Here is a 22,887-nt window from a genome sequence, read left to right on the forward strand (position 1 = left end):
ATCCTGTCTTTTTGAGCATTGTTTTCATTTCTAAATGTTAAACTTGGATATCATGTAGTTTTACAAAACACTAACTGGCTTATACAGAAGTTTTTAATCCTCCTTAAAGAGGGTAAAAATTACAGCGTATTTCTAGTTCAGAAGGGATACTATTTACCCTCAAATGCTTTTTCATAGAATGGGAGGGACCCTAGAGATCATCTAATCCAGCTTCCCTCCCATGGTCAGGGACACCTCTCAACTAGACCTGGTTGCTCAAGGCCTCATCCAACCTGGCTTTGAACACCTCCAAGGCAGGGGACATTCCTTCTCTCCCCAGAGTAACTCTAACCTGGAAATCTCAATAAAGATGACAAGCTCAAGTCTTACAGGAACTTCAACTCAAAATCTACATTTTCAAAAAATTAGGGTTTTTTAAAGTGTTAAATCCCTGTTTGAAGTTAAGCTACATCATTGCAACACCACCTTTTACTTATGAAGACGAACACCCTTTTTTTCATAGCACTTCAGTGCAGATACAACCTTCTCAACTCTATTTCACTTATAAGACTTCACTGTTTCTGAGACACATTAGTGTATTCTATTACACACATCCCAAGGTTTTTGGATTCAAGACTGCTTTTAAAAGCAGCTGACCTTCCCATGTGTTTGCTCTTAAACATTTTAAATGCTTTGTTGAGTATTTAATTTCAAACCTAGAATCTCAACTTTGAGCAGAGCCTTCAAATTATCATTTCTTTTTCCCCTCCAAAATGTTCAAGCCTCACAAACGTCAAGTATTACAACAGAAATTATCATGTATACATGGTTACCTTGTTAAATTGTTCTTTTCTGTTGGCACCACTTCATTCGATGCTGGCAGAGGAATTCAATTACAGGGGAGTGAACAGTGGAATCAACAAGCACTACAGGCACAGGTCAAATGAGTAACGACTGAAGCCTCTTCCCTAGGGCTACGGCCATTTATTTTGGACCCCCATCTATTTCAGCTGCAGGGGTAGGATTTTAAATAATTTGCTTTAATAAGACAGAAGTAATTTAAAGTAGACGCTGCTCCAGAAAAGGAACCAAGGTTTCCACATTTAACATATCTTTTAGACAAAATATGAAGATTAAACTTTATAGCTACACAAAACAGAATTTTCTCAAGCATTGCTCCTTTGTGAAAATCACCACTACTTAAAAGCTTCCACGGAAAATTAAAATGGCTGCAGATTTCCACAAGGCCAATTACCACTCTGTAGGAAAACAAAGCTGCCAACAGCCTTCCACTTGCTCAGCACCCGAGCCCCAGCTGCTCCTGCCCCACAGCCCCAGCACCCCGGGGCCAGACGGCACCCCCGCGGAGCCTGGCGCAGAGCCGTGTCCCTGCACAGGGTAGGAGCCCAGCCCAGACTGCCCTCTGCTTAGCCACAACTGCTCTTCTTTCACCTGCTGCTTTTCCTGAACAGACAGGCAACGACTACTTGAAACTTCATGCTTTTAGCACAGAGCCAAAAGCTAGCCAATAGCTTAGACAAAACTAGTGGTGGAAGAGAAGAAAGAGGAGGATAGATGGACAAACCATCATCATCTGATCACTAGTCTCATTTATGCACAGGAATCCATACTGTCAAATCCTAATTCCACCAGCTCCTTATTTATTTTCATCCACAAAAAAATATTTTCCTGTTAGAAGGAAACCCTGAATTAAAACTACACAATGAGAACTTTTAAATGACAATTCTCAGTGTAGAGGCTTGAATGCTGCCTGCGCTGCAGCCAACAGAGAGTGGCTGTTCTCACTTTCTAGGTATTTAAATTACTACAAATATTTTGCTTCACATTATGGCATCACCATAAACTTCCTTATCCAGCAAGGGAAAGCAAAAAAAAAAGAAGCTGTGCCACTCTTCTTGGTTCTACCAAAAAGCACGACTAACTCAAGCTGGGGTTTATTATTTCCTGTGGCACTTCTTCATTTAAATAAAACAACATTCTCTGTCACAGTTAAAAATGGTTGGATTAAAATATTGTGTCACACCTTGAACTATGTCCACTTGGAAGAAAGCAGGCACTAAACCTACCTCCCTCAAACTTCATGCACGTAGACCATCATCATATGACCGTCTTTGAAGACATCCGAGAAGAGCCTTAGGATTTGCTGGCACATTTCTTCTCCCCAGAGGCTGCAGCTCTGGGTTGGGCGCGCTTGAGTTTATTGGCATGTGGTTTATTTGCTTTTAAGAGGAGAGTAGCTACTCAATACCTAGTGGAAAATACTTGTTCTACAAAAAGCATTTCTAAGTAACTTCTGGCAAAACTTGACCAGAAAGGTTTTTCCCAAACCAGGATTTTTCTGGTTTTTTTTTGTTTGTTTGTTTGTTTCATTTCGGTTTTATTTTTTGGTAGTGGGGTTTTTTTGTTTGTGTTTTTTTTTTTTTGTTTGGATTTCTGCTTTATTTTTCAGTTGGTTGCGTTTTTTTTTCTCCTCCTTGCTGTTTTGAAATGGTCCAGCCTCCAAACCCCAGTTTTTATGCACTACAGCCTCCAGAATGTCTTCTTAACAAATTGAACATGAAACGGAACATGTTTGAGGTTGGAGAATGGTACTTAGCAAGGGGGAAAGATAAAACCCTTAAAACTTAATGAACACAGCACTGTATCAGATATTCCAACACAGAAACCAGTTATCTAAAAGCCTAACATATGATTAATTTTTTTGTTTTAACTTCAGCATAGTTTTGTTCACATATCCCTTACCATATCTGCAACTGCATCTAAAATCAAAACCAGCCAAGTGAAAAATGAATGGAATCCTGAATTCATAGAAGGAGGTTGCCTTAATAATTTATCTCCTCTCTTTGTAAAATCAAAGACATTTGGAACACAAACAGTGTAGCCCAGGGACCATTATTACCAGATCAGAAGCAAGATGAAAGAATATCTTCATTTTTCTCTAGTAGGAAAGAAAGCTACTGAAGAGGTGCCCCTCTGTTTGTGTGCACAAATTCCATGCAAAAAACCAAACAGCAATTCTGGGGACAATGCCTGAACAGCCCTGCAATACCACCAGTCCTTCTGGCAAGCATTTAACAGGACAGTTTGACCTCCAGAGCATACGTAAGTGTGACAACCTACCACATGAAAAATAAAAATCTCCCCATACTGGTAATCTCATTATGCTCTAAAACTAATTATGAAGAGATTTGTCAGTGGTGAAATAGAAGTTCTGGTTTTTCAAGAGGAGAAATTTTCGAAGAATCACTGTAGTTGGAAAGGACTGTCTCAAGTTCCACTAGTCCAATCCTCCTGCTCAAGCCAGGTCAGCTAGAGCAGGTCACCCGGCACCACGACCAGCCTGGTTTTGAGCACGTCCATAGATGGGAACCATAACATCTCTAGGCTACTTATTCCAGTGTCTGACCACCTTCACTGTAAACAAGTTCTCTTGTGTTTAGATGGAACTTGGTGTTTTAATTTGTGCCCTCCTATCCTGTCACTGAGGACTACTGAGAAGAATCTGTCTCCAACCTCTTAATTCCCTCCTATCAGGTATCTACCCACACTGGTAAGATTCACCCTGAACCTTTCTTGCCCAAGCTGAACAGTCCCAGCTCTCTCAGCATCATCTCATATGAAAGATACTTCCACTACAGGCACATCTCTCTTGTACTGGGGAGCTCAAAACTGGACACAGTACTTCAGATGTGACCTTATCAGTGCTAAGCAGAGAAGGATCACCTCTTGACCTGCTGGCAACACTCCTCCTAATGCAGCTCAGAACAGCACCGGGTTTTTTTCCTTTTTGTCACAAGGGTGCACTGCTCACTCATGGCAAGCTTGCTGTCCACCAGAACCTCAAGGTTCTCTGCAGAGCTGCTTTCCTGCTGGTCAGCCTCCAGCATGTACTGGTGCCCAAGGTTATTCTTCCCCAGGTGCACAATCTGCATTTTCTTTTACTGACTTTACCAGGTTCCTCTCTGCCCAGTTCTCCAGCCTGTCTGCATCCCTCTGCACAGCAGCACAGCCATCTGATTCCATTACCCAATCCTTTCAGTTTTGTACCATCTGCAAACTTGCTCAGGGTACAATTGGTCCTGTTGCCCAGGTCATTAAGAAAGGTTAGAAAGCACTAATCCCAGTATCAATCCCTGGGCTACACCACTAGCGAGCACATCAACAAGGATGTTATGGGATACAGCACCAAAAACCTTACTCAAGTCAAGACAAACTGGTCTCCCCTCACCCACCAAGATAATCACTTTGTTACAGAAGGCTAACAAGTTGTTTGAGCACAATTTGCTTTTCTTAAATCCTTGTTGACTACTCCAAATCACATCCTGGGTGCATCTGATAGAACCCAGTTCACTAGAAAGTTTTTCTCCAGAATCATGCACATGCTTATGAGGAAAAGCCTGCACTCTCCTTCTCACATTAAAAAAGGGGAAAAAAATAAAATCTACTATATCACTTTCTTGAACCAAAAATAATCCAAATAAAGCATACAACTAGAAACTTGTGTTAGTCTGCTTTCTGTATTCACGGCACAGATTTCATAAATACTGTCAAATTGGCATGTCATTAAAACATGATTTCACACCTTAAAGTGGCTTCTGGTGAGCTAAGCAATAAAAAGAGTTAAGGCCAAATAAGATTAATGCACCTGTTCTGAATAAAATCTGGTGGCTCTGATCCCTTTAGAACCAGCAATAAAGTTAGGCTTTCAGCTCTTACCATCTGACAAGTAGGAACTGCATTCACAGTGAAGTTTCTAATCCTCAGTAAAGTTTGATTAAATAAGCATCAGAAGTTGTTTTATATCATCATCAGGGCCAACTTAATATTACTTTCAAGTTAAAAATCTTATTTAATGCAAGTGATTTTTATTTAACGGTGGAATTTACTCTCAAAGAAAACTTTATCATTAGTATTCTTAGAATTAATTTATTTTTGAAAGCCAAAACACACTGCTGGTCCTAACAGTGTTTAAGAATTTTCCACCAAGGCTTCTAACCATTTTTTCCAGGGGTACTGTTTTGCATACTACGTGTCTGAACACTCACCACTGAAGGCAGCTTCCTTCAAACTACTATCTGATGGCTGCAGAAAAACACTGCTTGTTTGACAGCTATTGTATTTTATTTGTTTTTTCAACTCAACTCACAACAAGATTTGGGCATCTGTGGAAAAGGGACGGAGAGCACTCGGAGTTTGTATGCTGTCATTTAGAATTAGTTTTGATGTATTACCTCTGTCACAGCCCAGTGGTGTAAAAACTGGTCCAGATCAGTTAGGTAAAGACGGACAGGTGAAAGCTGTGTCTGGCTAATGTGTGGTTTTCCTCTGATGCCCTGGAGACTAGTCAACTCCTCTCTTGAAAACCCTAGAGAAAAAGAAACCATACAACAGTATCACAAAACAAGCCAAGCACTGTTCCAATTCAACAGCATAATTGACAAAACCTGTAGTTTACATTACGTCTGTTTAACATTTTTTACTACAAGCTCTTGCTTTGTATTTTACATTAAGTATATTGAAGTAAAACACTGACTTCTGGAACAAAAATAATTGAAAAATCAGTGGCATATCCACTTAAATTATAATGCGGTATAAAAAAAAAAAAGACTATAAGAGGTCAATGTTATGCTGTTATTTTCAACATATACATCATTTAAAGTTATTTTAAAACCCAGGTATAATACAAGACAGTTGACCATATGGTCACAATGACTCAGTAACCTTCTACCATAACCATGGGGTTAAAAAAAAAAAAAAAGTAAAATTAAAAATCGTCTGGCTCATTATTTCTGACCATGTATTGAGTGTTTTAATAAAACGACTACAGCTCCAAAAAAGTAATTTTGGGTTGGTTTTCATTTTCTCAGTTATCAATATAGCTCTCCCTTCACTATTTTAGGAAAAAAAGGTAACTTTTGAAAGCAAAGTAGTTGAATATTGTGAATGACTGAGGTGATGAAGACACATTCTTTTTACCACATGGCAAGTTAATGAAAGAGATTTCTTGGTAATAAATATTATGCCATTTTAAACACTATAATTTCCCAAAGTTGCATCACTACAGAATACAACTATTTTTACATCTGAGTAAGAATACAGCAGCAGAAGTAATTCTGCTTACATGCTGACCTTGGGCAGCTCACTTCAGTGGACTTTGATTACGTTATGCTGATGGAATGTTTTTAATAGCGTCAGCATGTCCACAGGAAATCCCAGAGGCACTCATTTATATTGTTAAGAGCCAATAAAAGCCATTTACATAAACCTAGCAAAAAAAATTCTTATTCACGTCACATGCTGAATTTAGGTTTTCCTCATAGTTTCCAAAAAAAGTTGCTAGAACGAAGAAAAACTATGCAAATAATCAGCCCACATGGTAAAATGTAAAATAAGGTTGTCAAAAATTGTAACAAGAGAAAAAAGGGTACCTCATACCAAAAACATGTAACAAGATTAGAATTACTTTCAGGAAGTACTTACTATGCCATTTATTCTAAATTAAATCCAGTAATCGGCTATCAAAACAAATATCATTTTGTTAATTCTGAATTATGACATTCACATGGATTACCTATAAGGGTTGAAAACAAGAAGCTGAAATAGTCCACATCATTCACTGAATTATCCTGCACTTGGCACTTCCAGCCTGCAAAGGATGATCTACACAAAACCAATAGCAGATATTTTATTAAAAACCATATAATTAAGAATTCACAACCTACCTGTACAATACAATCAATTAGCATGACTAAACTGTTAATTTTAGCATCCCCATTTCTAACAGCTGTTGTTAGAACAGCATTTTAAATAGCTTGAAAACCAGAACTTGCTCTTTTCAAGACTAGCAATATTTGAACTTCGTACCCCTACATGGGTCTAGGTTATTAAGTTCATTAAATTGCCGAGATAGCAACTTTCATAAAGAGCAGTATAACCTTTAATACAGTGATGACAGCCAACATACAGTAAATTAATTTTATTTCCCTAATTTGGTAAAAGTCATCATGTTACAAAGCTGGGCTGTATTTTTCATTATATCCACTGCTTTTAATACAGCTCTTTACATGAACAATAGATCCCCTTTAAAAAGCAGTCTCGGTATCTACTTTAGAGTAGCCAAAGCTATTAAGACACAGAACTAAATTAAAAACTTGCTTGGAGATTTAGACCACAAAGAGGAGCAATACACAAAGACAGGAGCAAGCCCGTTACCAAAGCTGCCCGACACTGTTAGGGGCAATCTGTAAGAAGTGGAGCACCAGCCTACTTATGTTTCTCCAATCAGCAGCCGTATGTGCTCGTGGACACCTGGGGCAGGCAGACACCACTGAGCTCCCTCCCCACAGCAGCATCTTGCCCCTGTACTGGTGCAGAACCGGGAGAGAGTCAGGAGCTGGGGACAATTTCCTCAAAAGGCCACAGCTCAGGGCTACACCCCTCCATCACACTATGCAAAATGCAGATTACTCAGATTTACTTGGATTTTGCTCTGGGCACGTGCACTGCAGACAATGGATCTTCGCTGTACGAGATTGCTCCTTTCTGCTCTTACAATCTGGTGAAATTTCAGAGCTTCCAAATGCAATTCTCCAAGTCAGCTATCTGCCTCAGACCCCTTTTTTCCTAATTTCTCTCTCTTAACAGCCAAAATTGCTTAGCTCATAGCTAACAAAATTTTGGAAAGCTTGTTTTTGAGCAATTTTTTTACAGCTCCATGTTTTGGGAGCAAATAATATTGGATTTAAAATACCTTTGTGCCAGGCATATATGTTTTGCCAAGCCATGAAAATCCATCCACAGTATTTCAGCATACACAAAAATGACAACAAGAATATGCATGTGTCTGGAGCTACTCAAAAAACAGGAAAAGGTGATGAATTTCACCATTTCTTTAAATTAAAGAAAAAATTCAGAATTTAATCAAGACTACCAGATAGGATAATAATTCTAGGAGAAAAAAAAAAAAAAAATCACAGCTAGGTGACAGAAAACAAAGGCGGGCTTTATTTAACAAAGCTCCCTCTTCACATTATATCCTTACAGGTAAATCCTTATTTCGAGGCATATTCCAGGCGACCTAGCAGCTCTGCAGTGCAGGCAGCTCTGCATGGTCTCTTCTAGTTCACACAAAAACTAGATCCATATAGCAGAAGAGGGAATGGAGCCCATGTTCCAACCAGAATTGCAGAACAAGCTGCCTGGATCTAGTACAGAGGGACCCGGAGTCAGACTTAGGGTCACTCATTATACCCAAATAAGCACTGGGGAGCACAGAGACAGATTTGAGAGAATTTAGGACTTACTGGACACAAATTCAAACTGTGATGCAATCATTGGGAAAAGTGGTGGGAGTGCAAGAGGTTGGAAGAGATATATCAGATAAGCTGCAAAGGGAATTGGGAAAATACACAAAAATCTGGAGCAGGAAGACAGAAAACATAGAAAGAACTTGTGGTAAGCCTGAACTCAGGGAGTAGGGACTCACGTGACAAAGCTACTCAGAATCTAGTTTAAAGTAATAAAACAAAAAAATTTTTCCATGCAACAGTCTTGAATTCCTCATAACAGGACCAATGGATGCAAGAATTTCACATGAACTCCAGAAAATATTAAACAAAGATTCACTGCAGACTAGCAAACACAAACTGCAATTGGTACAGGAGATCCCTGGACAAGAAAGATGGTTCTGAAATTTATTGCTAAGCATCTGGAAATTTTTCAAACACTTCAGCAGTTTTGTTTTTCTACTCCTGTTGGACTATTTGCACCCTCCCAAAACAAAACAGGGCAACCCCCTCAAACATCCTAACAGCATGCCAAGCTAAGTGCCACAGATGTAGAGCTAAGAGGAAACAAAGAATTGGGACTGTTCTGCTCCAGGAATATGGAGGTAGGGTGAGACAAACCCTTGACAGAACTAGTAAAACAGTTTTAAGACTCATCTACAAGCAGAGCTACACTGAGACATGCACACAAAGAATTCAGATCCCCAAATCCAGTTGCAGATTGCTTGTTTTAAAAAAGTGAAAGCTATTACATATATAAAAGAAGCCTTAATGTTAAAAGAGCACTAAGGTTAAAAATAACCCAACATTCCATTTAGAAAGTGACAAAACTGCCTATAATCTTCAGCTTGGCCTCTTTGTGCATATGCCTTAGAGTATGATATTATCATGTGTCATACTTTCTCTAAAGAAAGAAATCTATGTCTTGTTCAAGTCATGGATGAATGGATTGATCAGGATTATGCAATGAAGGATAACACACCCTGACCTGTTCCAGCCTTATGCACTGAATCATCTCTAACGTGCATAGCATATGAGGCATGAGATGGTTAAAAAAAATTAGAAGAAAGGATTATCTCACAAGTTCAGGTAAGTAAATAGGTTTTAGGCATTATACTGGATCATCATCCTATCTGCACTACTGAGGTTCTAGGAGATGCTATATTAATACTTTTTTAAATTGGAGGACAGGAGATGAGTGGCAACACATTTCTCCATCTATCATCATATGAGGTATTAATTTACTTTTAGAACAGAATAAAACCCCCACATTATTCAAAGTGGAGAATTCTCTCATCCACTCTTTCTGCTAGTTAGCACTAGCCCTGCAGCAGTTCAGTGAGTAAAGACTAAAAGTGCAGTAACAGCTGTGGAGCAATACAGGTCATGTATCTTGAGGAGCAGCACATAGACCCACCTGGCCTCTAGTGAAACTGAAGTCAGTCCTTTGCTTCCAAGATAGAAAATGCTAAATATCCTGAAAAATCAGTGCCCAAACATTTCATGATGAGTCCCTGAACTTAGCAGCTATTTCTGTGTAATTCCATGCCTTTTCCTTGCCTCTGTTCCTCATCTCTACATTGGGAAAAATCCCTCCTCTTCATCTCCTACAGCTGTGACAGTACTTGAGCACAACACAAAATTCCATGGGCAGGGAGGAATCACTTTGTTTTCCAAGTGGTTCATAATACAATAGACAAAACCTGGAGCCTTATACCGAAACAACAGGGACAAAGTGTAACATCACGTAAGCACTCCTCCAGTGAGCATGATGCACTCAACAGAGTGTAGGATGGAAAAATAACATGACATCATGTAATCATACACCAGATAAGGATCTCACACATATGTCATAACAAATTAAGACCACTGTCTTTCTAATATGACAAATACAAGCAGAACAGCATTACAGCATAGAAGAACTTCAAACACAAGTCTAAACAGTTGTGAATGCCTCAATTACTTTAGAATCCACATGTCTGTATGTCATTAATGCTGCTCAGTTTTGAGGTTCACATTAAAGGAAATCACAAATAAGAATAAAGAACAAAATAAATTTCTTTCTAGAACAGATGCTGATGCACTACAGATACATTACAAATGGCTTCAAAAATGTTAATATATTAAGAGTACCACGGATAACTAAGAACTATGTGCACTTTTAAAATATGTTTTCAAGATGATTGTAAATTACATATTAGACATTTAACTAAAAAAGAAAAAATCTGATTTGCAGCTGGAAGAGAGGTAATAAGCATATTATAACCTCCCTTTTTTGAATAATTTTGAACTGACAATGGGGACCTGTTCTGAAATTGTATACGAACAAGACCTCTCCCGTCAGCTAGTCCAAACCCACATTAACGATGATGAATTACGTGTTGTAATTTCCATAAGGTTACCTGCTCCCTGTGATAACCTCTCTACTGAGGTTCAGAATTGCACCTTTAGTTAACCTACTCTGTATGCCAAATGGCATTAAAAGAAAAGCTGAATCTAATTAACTTAAAAATCACCGATTCTCTTGCCATTAGCATAGCAAATATTTCAGTCACAGCAACTGTGCAGTTCTGTCCTTTTATCATTTGCTGCTAACTTTTATTTCTAGATGGATCTCAAGACCTTTGTTCACACTGTTGTTATTTTCAGCTTGGGCTGTGTCACACAGTTTCAAAATAAAACAACTGTAGTTTGTGCACAAAGTGGTTATTTCTCAACTTCTAGACTATTATCTTTGTGCTTTTTGACCTAAATCAGCTATGAATTGACTTCTGGTTCAGGTTTAAGGCATTGGCTTTGACTTACATTGTCATAAGGAGCCTTTGAGAAATTCAGTAGTCTCTGGTAGAAGAACCCTGCTGCAGTAATCTTAGAAATTATCCTTCCACTTGTCTTCCTGTAAAACACACTGCTCAAACTCCAACACACATCAAGAACAGCAAGTTTTGCTTAGAAATTGGGTTGAGTTTTTGATATTTTTGTTTGGTGGTTGGTTTATTTTCCATTTTATTGTTGAACAAGTAGTGAAAACTCAAAAACCCCTCAGTTCAGTCTTCAAGTATTTTTCAGGTAAAACAAGAAAAAGTAAATGCAATATCTACAGTTCTTCTGAGGAAGTGATACTATCATCTTTGTTCATAAAGGTGATGGTTACAGAACTCAAGAAAATAACGATCCATTGGCTGGCTTTTCTGTTCAAGCCAACTAAAATCCAATTCTTTCACTTTCCAGGAAGTTGCTTCCACCACCACAATAGAGAATACTTTAGCACAGGGTGCTCCTGAAGCTTTACAGAATTACTAAAACATTTGCAAGAGAATTGCCTGAGAAGCCTAACTTAGACTGTGGTAGGTGATCCCACTTTAAATTTATCAACCATTGATCACAGATTTAAACCAAGGCCTCCCGCAGTTGTTTTCTTTAATTCTAGGTTATAAAATCATTCTAAAAGGAGTTTTCCCCCCAGTGAAGGCAGTACTTGCCCTACTGTAAATTATGTTCTTTTAAAACACTGAAAAGCCTTATACCTATATTTATCTCAGCTTTGGCATAGTTTATTTCTGTTTAGCGTTAATGAAAAATCGTTTCTGTTTAATTGAAATTCAACTGTAATAAAGAATAAACTCAAGCTCCTGCATCAACCTAACCAAATCAGTTTCATGTTACACTGTTAACGAGAATCAGCATTCTCAGTTCTCACACTAGTTTTTGAAGAGATGGGAAACCAAGACTTCCACAAACTGATGTTAAAATTGATAAGAAAAAAAAAATAATTGAATTTCTGAACTCTTCTCCAACCCTGTACTCATCTCATCATTCACACCAACTTAGCTCCAGGTAGCACAAGTCCTGAACATAAAACTGAAAGCAACTGAGGATTTTTATCTTCCTTTTCCTCTAGCAGGTTACCATATATAGGCAACAGTTTGTTAGTGTGGGGTCTTTGTTTTAACTTTCATTATCTCTTTTGAAGGATCAAGTGTTTCCACTTGAAGATGTGATGAAATACAACAAACATCTGCAAGGAATTACCAGGGATTTGGAGGAAAACATGAACCCTATTTTAAGAAAACAACATTTTGAGCTATGCATTGTTAAAAGTAAGCCTGTCAGCTACTCATTTGCTCCACGGTTGCAAAGGTTGTCTGAAGAAAAGAACTGCTTACACATTATAAATGAGAGCACAAATCAGAAGAAACATTCACTAATGAGCAAACAGCACTTACTGACTGGTGCAATTTTAAATGCATCCACATAATTCCTCTCCCCTTGGTTAGGAATATCAAACCACCTCCTGGTGACAAATTTAAACAGAAGCTTAGCTTTCTCCCTCTCTCAGGTCCTGGAGTTTTATGTGACAGTGAGAAGGAAAAGGAAATTTGCTGCCCAGATGCAGATGAAGGAACACACCACAACCCACCCCAGGGCCTGATTCTCAAGAACTGTAGATCTTTTCCTGATCTTGAGGCAAGGAGAACAGATCAATCTTTGACCCTTCATCCTGAGTGGCACCCAATCAGGGCAGTGACAGCATTCTGAAACTACACTCTCCTTTTGTAGTTTATAGTCAATAGTACACTAAGCATTTTCTTTACCTTTTTAATACTTACCTCCACTTTTGTTTCTAAATTGAGGGCTGTGAAAATACAGCCAGAAAAAGCACTTCACAGTGGACACTCTCTTCTTATGTTTTTCTTAACAACCCATTCATAATTACTACACCTTTTTATACATGTATGCTTTTTGACTTACTCTCCAAGGCACACTGAGTGGACTTGCCATTATACCATTTGTAATGGCTAATGACTTGAAAGTGGTTTTACTTTTTTTTTAGTAAGAACTTAGCTTATTTTGGTAAAATTTCAATTCTACTTCAGTCTTCCTTTTTTTTTAAAAAAAAAACTGTTCTGAATTTGATCATCCTGTATGTAGGATGTATACAAATATGTATATTGTACTGTATGTATGAAACATGTATAGAAAACTTTGAACTCTGTTATGACCCTAAAACATTTAATATATTTGCAGACAGAATTTTACACCTTACACCAAAAGATGTTAAAAATGTCCAACCCAGCTCTTTTTAAACACCAGATTCCTAAGGATAGTGGGAACCAACAAGCACGTCTGGCTGCTTGGGGAGATGCCAGCTGAGCTCCCTCGTTGCTAGGAATGCAACAGAATATTTTAAAGGCACTACCTCTTAAGGAAAGAGTCCGTTTACAGTTATGACAAGCACAATGCAAGTTACCTCCAGAGTTATCTCAAACCTGTGAAGACTAGTAACTCCCTTACAATTTATGTCTCCCTGGGAGAGAGCACTCAGCTTTTATTTATACAGTCCTCACCCTTTCTTTTCTAACAGCAACAGAAACAACTCCTCTTTGTGAGACCCCAGCAGGGAAAGAGCCCCACAAGAATAAGAAATGGTTGTTTGAAGCCATTAGAGATCTCATTTATGGACACTCAACTTCAAGAGAAATGCCATAAATTAACTCCCATTGTTTTTTATCTAGGCAGTGAAATATTATCTGTCCAATTCTCTATGACAGTGAAATAACTTCCAGACACGCTGTTCCAATGCATAAAAAATTCTAAAAAAACAACTATTACGCATATGGCAAATAAATTGCATTTATAAAATTAAGATAAAAAAGTGAAATGCACTGAGTAGGTCTTCCTTATTTGTACCTCAAGACATGTTAAGAGGAGACAACTTTTCCTGTAAAGTCAGCAAACTAACCTCCTAGTTTATACATTTGATCATAATCTGCATTTCTTAACCCATGTCATCATCTTAACCCATGTCAGAATACATCACAGGGAGTACTCAGATTATGTATTAATAATCTTAAGTATCCTATCTTATAGAAAAGAGGGGAAAAAAAAAAAAAAATAGTGTTTGCAAGAATATCTACCATTCAATCGGCACAAAGTCACCAACGAGTAGCAAACAAAACCACTGAGCCTAACAACTGGTGACAAATGGTGTTCCTCTACAATTGCTGCAGTACAGATTTTGATATGTGAACAGTACATCTCCCTTTTGTCAGACAAATGCCTATATACAAAAAGGTGAGTCTGTAACATTCAAAACATTTCCATAGTCGATGAAAAGATTTGCCTCAAAGACAGTCTTCCAAGAATTACTGAAAACGTGTATGCCTCAAAAGTCCTTTAAAAAACACTCTAAAGTAGCCCATCTGCCCTACAAATGTATAAAATAGGTGTAAAGGGGTTACATCAAAATTATTTCCAGCTCTATCTATAATACTGCTAAAGTTTACGACCTTAATCTCTACTAGTCCATCAAGGACTAATATACGTCTTCACTTCCTGGGAAGAATTATCTACCTGTCCATATCCTCAAGAAATCACCAAGACTCCACCACTAAGATGAATCTAAGACTGGAACTTCAAGCTAAAGATCCACTCATGCCAAACATTACATACTCCTAGCCAGCATATAAACCATTCATCTTTAACTATCATACAACTACTCTTCGATTATTTACCAGTTATTCCAATAAATCAAGATCTAAAAATACTGAACTTAATTGTTTTAGAGATCTGGCATCACACCAAGACAAATGGTTCACCTCAATGTATCAGTCTAAGTACTACCACCTGAAGACCACAGAGAAATCCATCCAGCAGCTGTCCCAGTGAACCAAACAGCATCCATGTGTGTTCACTGGCACAGATACCAATTAGTGTAAACCTGGCCATGTTTATACCAGCATCCAAAATCAGGTGGCTGCATTTCAGCTTTCTTTTCAGAACAGTCCTTGGTGTGTGCCAACTAGTAAAGCTTTAGTGAATATAGACAAAAATCATGACAGGAAACATCTTAATAATTTAAAAGTCTAGACAATCACCCTCCCAGGCTCAGAAACCTGGGAGGAAATTTAATATCCTCAAAATTAATTTATAATAAAAAAATTCTAAAAGTTAACATGCAATAATTATAATTTAATGTTATCAAATTATATCATCACAGGTCTGTGGTTTAAGCCATCTGGATACATTACCTACTTTTATAGTTTACACACACACAAAAAAAGCTATGAGTTCCTTCAGTTTATGATGATTGTTCCTGATGTAACTGCAACAGCCTTATTATCATCCATATGTACTCTCATCAAATCCACCTTAATACAGCTTCTCCCTGCAAACATACATGGGTATGTAAACGCATTCTCAGGTGCATGTAAAAACGTACACGCTCTGCCAGTCAAGAATAATGTGGCTCTTAAAGAAATTAAGAACAATTACCAAATACAGCAGTGAGCCTCTGACGCTCCTGAATGCAATCTATTTAAAGCATGACAGATAAGCAGGTGGCATAGAAGAAATTTATAAAAGCTTGCCCCTCACCAAACAGGACATAAATGTATTGGAAGAAAAACAGTGCCATCTACTGACAATACTGGGTTTACTCCTAAATGATAGCTCCTGAGGGACTAATCTCTATCAGTTTCTCCGTCCAAAACTATCATCAGAAAGTGTCCCATGAACCAGACTGTGGCATGGTACTGTGCAATTATGTACATTTTGTTACAGTACCATTCATTTCAAAAGCTTGCATGTTTGAGCATTACAAGAGCTGTAAAGGACTACCAGAACTTACCTAGTCCATCTCTTCCGTTGAGGCATCACCTCAGCCATCCAGGACATACTTTTGTCCAACTTGATTTTTTTTTCAGCTCCAGTGAAGTATATTTGTCCCCTCTTCCTCCACAGCCTACTCCAGTACATCATTTTGCTTTTTAGAAAATTTTAGTAGCCCAAACCAAATGTTTTCTGACATCTAAGGTCTGCATTTGTAATCCTGCTGAAACTGTGTTCTCCCTTTCCTTTTCAACAGCCTTTTATACACACATGGACCTCCCTCCTTCCCAGCCTTATTTGCCTATTTGCCAATTTGTCAGTCATTCCCCATTATCGCAATTTAAAGACTATTGTTCTTTGTCTGCTCTTTTTTGAACTCAACCCAGTTTGTCCACATGATTATCTAAAAGCAAGCTGCAAAACTGGACACAACAATCCAGCTTGGCTTTTCTGATAAGAGATGGAAAATTAGTTCATGTATCCTGCATGCAATGACAGGTTATGAAGCTTATAAAGCCCAGCTAAGGCTCCTATCTAGAAAACCTACTACTGCTTCCTTAACTGTACAACTTCTTTTTCCGAGACAAAAGGTATATCAGACTCTTCTGTTCTTCAGAAGTTACTGTTAACTGTTACTTATCTCCCTACCTTCGCATGAATAAGTTGCCAAAGCAACTTTTTCTGTTTCTTTTTTGGGGGGGACATCTGCCTCAGCAGCCACTAACATTTCCGACATTATCTCGGTTCTCTAATTCTTTAAGGTATCCTAGAATTAACTTTTTAGGATAAAAAGTCTACAGTCATGGTGATAAGAAAAAATTATTTCACAAAGTAGATTTCACCTATATATTAAGAAGTTGTAACTCATTTTTAAAATGTGTCATCAATAAGCCCTTTAAAGTACAAGAAGTTCTTAAGTTTGCTATATAGGTGAGAATGTCTTTTCAGTGCTGTTGCATTCTCTTTGCCTGTAAAAGACCAAATCAGTCTTTCCGAGGACTTTGCATTTTCAGATGTGTTTCTGAAGAAAACTGATCAAGTTCCTGTTTTTAACACTGATTCCTCTCAATGAGTGGGAATAACCTCATCAAAGGAAAACAAGGCTCCATCAAGAGTAGTATCACTTTTACAATTTTCATCACAACTTGCAGCTTTCCAGAAAGGAGGACTGTAAGGGCTTACCAATACAAGAAACTGCACAAGTGTAACTACATCAGTACTTTTTTCCCCATCTATTTCCCTATCTTATTTCAGATTGACTTCTTGGGTAAATAATCCACAATCTCTGAATCCAACTTAATTTAAAACACATTCCAAACATCACAAATGAAGTTCAAAAGATTTTCTTTTCATCTCTGAAAAACATTGTCAGGATGTAACCTACTTCTGGTAAGAACACAGCCCTCTGGCTGCCTCTTGCATCTTCTGACAAAAGGATCAAACGCCCACAGCCCACCTGCAGCTTTCTGATCATCTTTCAGAAGACTGCTACACTACTGCTATTAGAATCTCCCACTCTGAAACCCCAGTAAGATCTAGCAACGGAGTAAGAACCCGAGTGCTTATTACTGACTTCAGTTTTTACAGTGACCGTCTTTGAGCTGGTTACAGGTTGCCCCTGAATTTCCAGTACCATGGCAGAGAAATTTTCTTTTTAAAATTAAAATTTGAGGTCTACCTTCCCAAAGCTAAACAGAGCTTCACTTTTATAGTGATAGTGCATTATACTTTAAATTTCACCACTCTCACTTCATACGTTAGTCAGCAGGGAACCTCCTTCTCTGAATTAACAGGCAAAATTACCCTCTTTCAAGCCAGGACAAAAAATAACAAAGAGTGCGAATAATTTCTAACAAGACACTTATCTAACAATCACAATGTGGCTATTTAAGTGGGGCAATTATAGGAAAAGCAAGTTTTAAAACTTTGAAAGAAAGCAGAACATGAGAATACACACTGGTTGGTTATTTTTCACTATGGTGTCAGGTACAAGGAAAAGCTGGAACCAGTGGCAGAACAAAGACCACTAGTGATGGTAGGCCATGAGGGAAGACTCAAGTTGTGCCAGGAGAGGATGAGATCAGACATTAGGAAAAATTTCTTCACCAAAAGGGTTGTCCAGCACTGGGACAGGCTGCCCAGAGAAGTGGTAGCATCACCATCCCTGGAGGGATTTAAAAGACACGCAGATGCAGTGCTTAGGGTCTAGTAGAGACCTAGTAGTGCTGGGTGTCTAGGTTAACGGCTGGACTCAATGATCTTGAAAGTCTTTTCCAATCTAAACAATTCTATGACCTTCTGGGTAGAGGCTGCTCAACACTGCACAGCCTCACAGGTAACTAGTATGGTTTTGTCACCAAGCACTGGGGAAAATCTGTCAGTGTAAAGACAGAGCTGAAGCGAAAGGCTAGGAGTGGAGTCTGACAGAAGCATTCACCGTGTCACAACACCAACTCCTCCACACTATGCTGAATTTGTCTGTGCGACTCAGTAACAGAGCTGACACCTGATGAGCTGTCCCCTTTCCTGGTTTGCCCGGCGCAGCGCGGCTGGGGCGGTACCTCATGTGCAGTATCCCGATGAGCGTGGCGGCCAGCTCGGAGGACACCCTGCCCATGATGCAGCAGCGGCTGAGGCAGGCGAGCAGGCTGGCGGGCAGGCAGGGCAGGAAGTAGACCAGTTGGACCAGCCTCCGTTGGGCCTCGGCGGGCAGCAGGACCAGCGTGCCCTCCAGCGGGTCTGCGGCACAGACACGGGCAGTCAGACACCCCCCGGCACCCACGTGCCACCCGGCGACTCCGCGGTGCCGACCCCCATGGAAAACACTGTGGGGACCCCATTGGAGGTCTACAAAGATGACTAGGGAACTGGAGCATCTCTCAGATGAGGAAAGGCTTAAACGATTTGGGGCTGTTTAGCCCAGAGAAGGGAACTTATAAACGTCTATAAATATTTAAAGGGCAGCTGTCACAAGGATGGGGCCAGACTCTTTCCAGTGGTGCCCGGTGACAGGACAAGATGCAACAGGTACAAACAAAAGGTTCCATTTGAACATAAGGAAAAAATTCTTTCCTTTGAGGGTGACAGCACTGGAACAGGCTGCTCAGAGAGGCTGTGAAGTCTCCTTCTCTGGACAGACCTAAAACCTGCCTGGATACGGAGATCCTGTGCAACCTGCCCTAGCTGATCCTGCTTTAGCAGTGGGGTTGAACTAGATGATCTCCAGAGGTCCCTTCGAACCCCTACTATGTTGGGATTCTGTGATTCACTAGGAAATATCTCTATTTTCTATGTATTGCAACTTCCCTGCCAAGTGATGGACAAAATTCATTATGATGTAGTGTAAAGGTCTTACCATATATTCGAGCAGCAGTGGCTTGCAAACTTTGTAGTAACTCCTTGTTTGAACGAGAAGCAGCAGAATGAATGATATCAATCAGCTGATTTGAAAGCTCAGGGTTTCTCAAGCCAAGCAGAGCAAGTTGCTGAGGTAAGCCAGCCAACCATCGAGACAGAACTTTACTTCGACTTCTAAAGAAAGAGGAAAAATAAGTTAAGGCAAAAAAAAAAAATCAAAACAACATAAACCCCGAAAAACTTACTCTTTCCAGTCAACTAAGCTGCTTTAATGTCAGGTACAATTAAATTACACTTAACTGCCATACTGTCATTTGTTGAGAATATTTCATCAGAAGATCTGAGCACACTGCTGTGCTACTACAGTTACATCACAGGTATCTGTTAGAGCCATAGGTTTTGCACTGCACTTTTTCAACTCCTTCAGAAAGTATTTCTGTGAACTGACCATATGCTGGCAAAGAAACATTCCCATTTATTGTTCGTTTTATCAGTTTATATTTAATGAGTTATGAATCAGGTTAAAAACCCAGGAGACTACTACACTCTCAATGCCCAAACTACTACTCTTTACACTAGACTTTCATCTTGAATCCTACCTTTGTTCACATCTTGCTTATCTATTCAGATACCTCTTAAAGCAGGATGAAAACCTAGAACTGGTGGAACACTGCACCAAACAACCTTACTAACAAAGTGTATTGTGTCAGACACTCTCCTGTTGTCCTTGCAGCCACTCATCACAGAAGGCTGTCATGTTGGTAAAGCATCATCTGCTCTTACATACATATAGCATCATCACAGAATGGCTTAGGTGGGAAGGGACCCCAGAGATCATCTAATCCAACCTCCCTGCTTTAGGCAAGGACACCTCCCAACTAGACTAGGTTGCTCAAGGCCTCATCCAACCTTGCCTTGAACAACTCCAGGAAGGGGGCACCCACAGCCTCTCCGGGCAATCTGTTCCAGAGTCTCACCACCATCGTGCTGAAGAACTTCTTACTAAGATCCAGTCTAAACCTGCTCTCCTTCAGTTTAATACCATCTCCCCTTGTCCTGTTGCCGCTCCCCTTGTCATGTCACTGGACACTATTGTTAAAATTCCCTCTCCATCCTTCCTGTAGCTTCCCTTCAGGTACTGGAAGGCACTTATAAGATTCCCACAGAGTCTTCTCTCTTCTCCAGGCTGAACAATCCCAGTGCCCTCTGCCTGTCCTCATAGCAGAGATGCTCTTGCCTCTGGATCAACTTTGTGGCCTCCTCTGGACTCGTTCCAATTGATCTATGTCCCTTTTATGCTGGGGACATCAGAACTGGATGCCATATTTGAGATGGGGTCTCAGAAGAGCACAGTAAAGGAGGAGAATCACCTCTCTTGATCTGCTGGCCACACCCCTCTTGACGCATCCCAGGGTTCAGTTGGCCTTCTGGCCTGCATGAACACACTGCCAGCTCACATTGAACTTATGCCAGCTTGCTCCTGATTACCAGCTTGTCCTTCACATGCTCGCAGATTAATTCCAAGCAGAGGGCTGCATGATGATCCTTCCAGGCACTGAGTCAAGGCTCATCAGCCTGAAAACTCCCCAGATCCTCTCCAAGATGGGTTATTAACAGTCTTTTTCCAGTCATACAGAAGCTCCCACAGTCACTATGGTTTTCCACGGATGGCAAGCAATGGACCCACTCTCATGAGACAATTTTCTCAGCATCCCCAGGTACATGTCTGCATATTTTTTCTGACCCATGGATTTCACTACACTCAACTGATCCTATTCTTCAACTTGCTAAATCTGAAGAGGCTTTTTACATAAGACCTTACTTATTCTGCCAGAATGTCTAGCTTTCTGCTGACTCAACCCAGAGCTTCAAACAAGCACAACTGAGGTGTTTCGGCCAACTGAAACCCGACTAGAAGGAATCCACAGGTTAGCTGAAAACTGAGTGGAAGGAATCCACAGCTTAGCTGCCCCTGCAGCTCTTGGAATTTGGGGTTTCCTGGGCCTACATAACTAAAAATAAAGTCAACTGAATGAGGTACCAAGTGACCTTGTTCAAGGATTATAATATTTCCACATATCTTCTTCTACAGCTTAGTATCTTTAAAAATTACACTTGCTTTTTTCCCCCCACAACATCAGTACTTATGCAGTATACAGAAGGAGGAAAATCAATCACAGGATTATTGCTTGCAACTGCCTGGTTGAATTTTACAATTTAAAAAACCATGTCAGTTGCTAAATGCACCAATTTGTTTTGTACAAATACACCTCTTCCCTCTTCTACCAGTCCCTCAGGTTTCTCTTCCCATTTCCTCTGTTCAGCTAACGCTTCTGAACTGTATGTCACCACAAAGTTTCTACTGACACACTCCTGCTTGTGTGTTGGTCATCAATGGTAACATGAAGTTTAGCTTCAAGTCAGCCCTCAGGCACTGTGTAAGACCCTCTCCAGTTTTACCACTCTTGCTGCTGTCACCTATGTACTGTGTCCCACTGTACACACCCCTATTCTTCATGTGAGGTGCCATCTCTTACACCAAATCCAGACTGCACTGCCTACCTTAAGGCAACAGTCAAAGTTCTTACTATCTGCATTTCACACAGAACTCGCTCTCAAGTCTTCTATGAAATTCTAAAAGAAATCCTAAAAAAACTAATCCTCCTCTTTTGCATTCATCTGACAGCATTCAACTCAATTTTGTTTACAGCACTACTCTTATAGCTAAGGACTCTGACCATTCTTTGTTTGACACAAATTATGACAATCTTCACTGAAAAACATGACAAGATATTATTTGTATTGAAGGATAACCTGAATTTATCCTGATATTCAACCCACTTCTTCCTTTATTCTATAGTGTGATGGTTAAGAAGCTTTTGCTATTTTCAAATCCCATAAAAAAAAAAAAAAATCAGCTTGATGTCTAGGAATTGCTATTTCTGCTTGTCAGAAAATTAGGAATGGAATCAGATTGCTTATCAAAACCTTTTTTCACATTCTCTGTAAGAGCTGTTTACTATAAACATCCCTAAAAGCTGGTCAGGAAATGGGGAAAAAAAAAAAAAAAACAACACCCCAAACAAACACTTGGACAAGCTCTTCCTTAGCCTAAGACAAATTTTCATTTCTATTTATGACTTGATTCTCCAGACCACCTTCCCAATTCCAATCAATAGGTCTGTTCATAATTCAGGAAACTTCACTATCTATGTCTTTTCTTTCCTTTAAACACCTTTGGTGCTGAGCTTTAGAACTTGACACCTTCCATTATACATCTGCTTTTATTTATCCTTTCTAACTCAAACCGAAACCATCTCATGGCCCAATCCTATCTTTTGTGAGCTACAATTTCTATGACACTCTGGGTTATCATAGTAAGTATAATTTATAAATCAAAAGCATTTCATCAGCTTACTACTAAAGTGATGACCACCTGAAGAAAGCTGCCAAGTATAAACGAAGAAGTGCAAAGCAGGTCTTTGAAGGCATCAGAAGTACCATAATGATGATTAAAATCATTGCATTTGCCTTCAAAGACCTCACAAAATCCCTCACCAAAAACTTCTTAAAGGAACTAAGTATCTTTGACATAACAGGGAAGGGCCTTGCATAGAAAGAGTGTCTTTAATAG

The 22,887-nt window shown here is 39.4% G+C and overlaps 1 protein-coding gene across 2 annotated transcripts in view; it reads right to left on the reverse strand.

Moving 5' to 3' along the window:
- The window catches only part of TEX10 (testis expressed 10), a 50,043-nt gene that overhangs the window by 10,455 nt on the left and 16,701 nt on the right, over positions 1-22,887 (reverse strand). For both annotated transcript variants that reach the window (XM_008945110.1, XM_008945111.1), the window contains exons 7-10: positions 19,252-19,427; positions 18,458-18,635; positions 6,572-6,660; positions 5,232-5,365 (exon numbers count right to left, since the gene is read on the reverse strand). In XM_008945110.1, the coding sequence (XP_008943358.1) occupies positions 5,232-5,365; positions 6,572-6,660; positions 18,458-18,635; positions 19,252-19,427 (577 nt within the window). The remainder of the gene's footprint in view (positions 1-5,231; positions 5,366-6,571; positions 6,661-18,457; positions 18,636-19,251; positions 19,428-22,887) is intronic.

This window comes from Merops nubicus, unplaced genomic scaffold (genome assembly GCF_000691845.1).
Source record: "Merops nubicus isolate BGI_N331 unplaced genomic scaffold, ASM69184v1 scaffold6958, whole genome shotgun sequence".
Taxonomy (NCBI): Eukaryota; Metazoa; Chordata; class Aves; order Coraciiformes; family Meropidae; genus Merops; species Merops nubicus.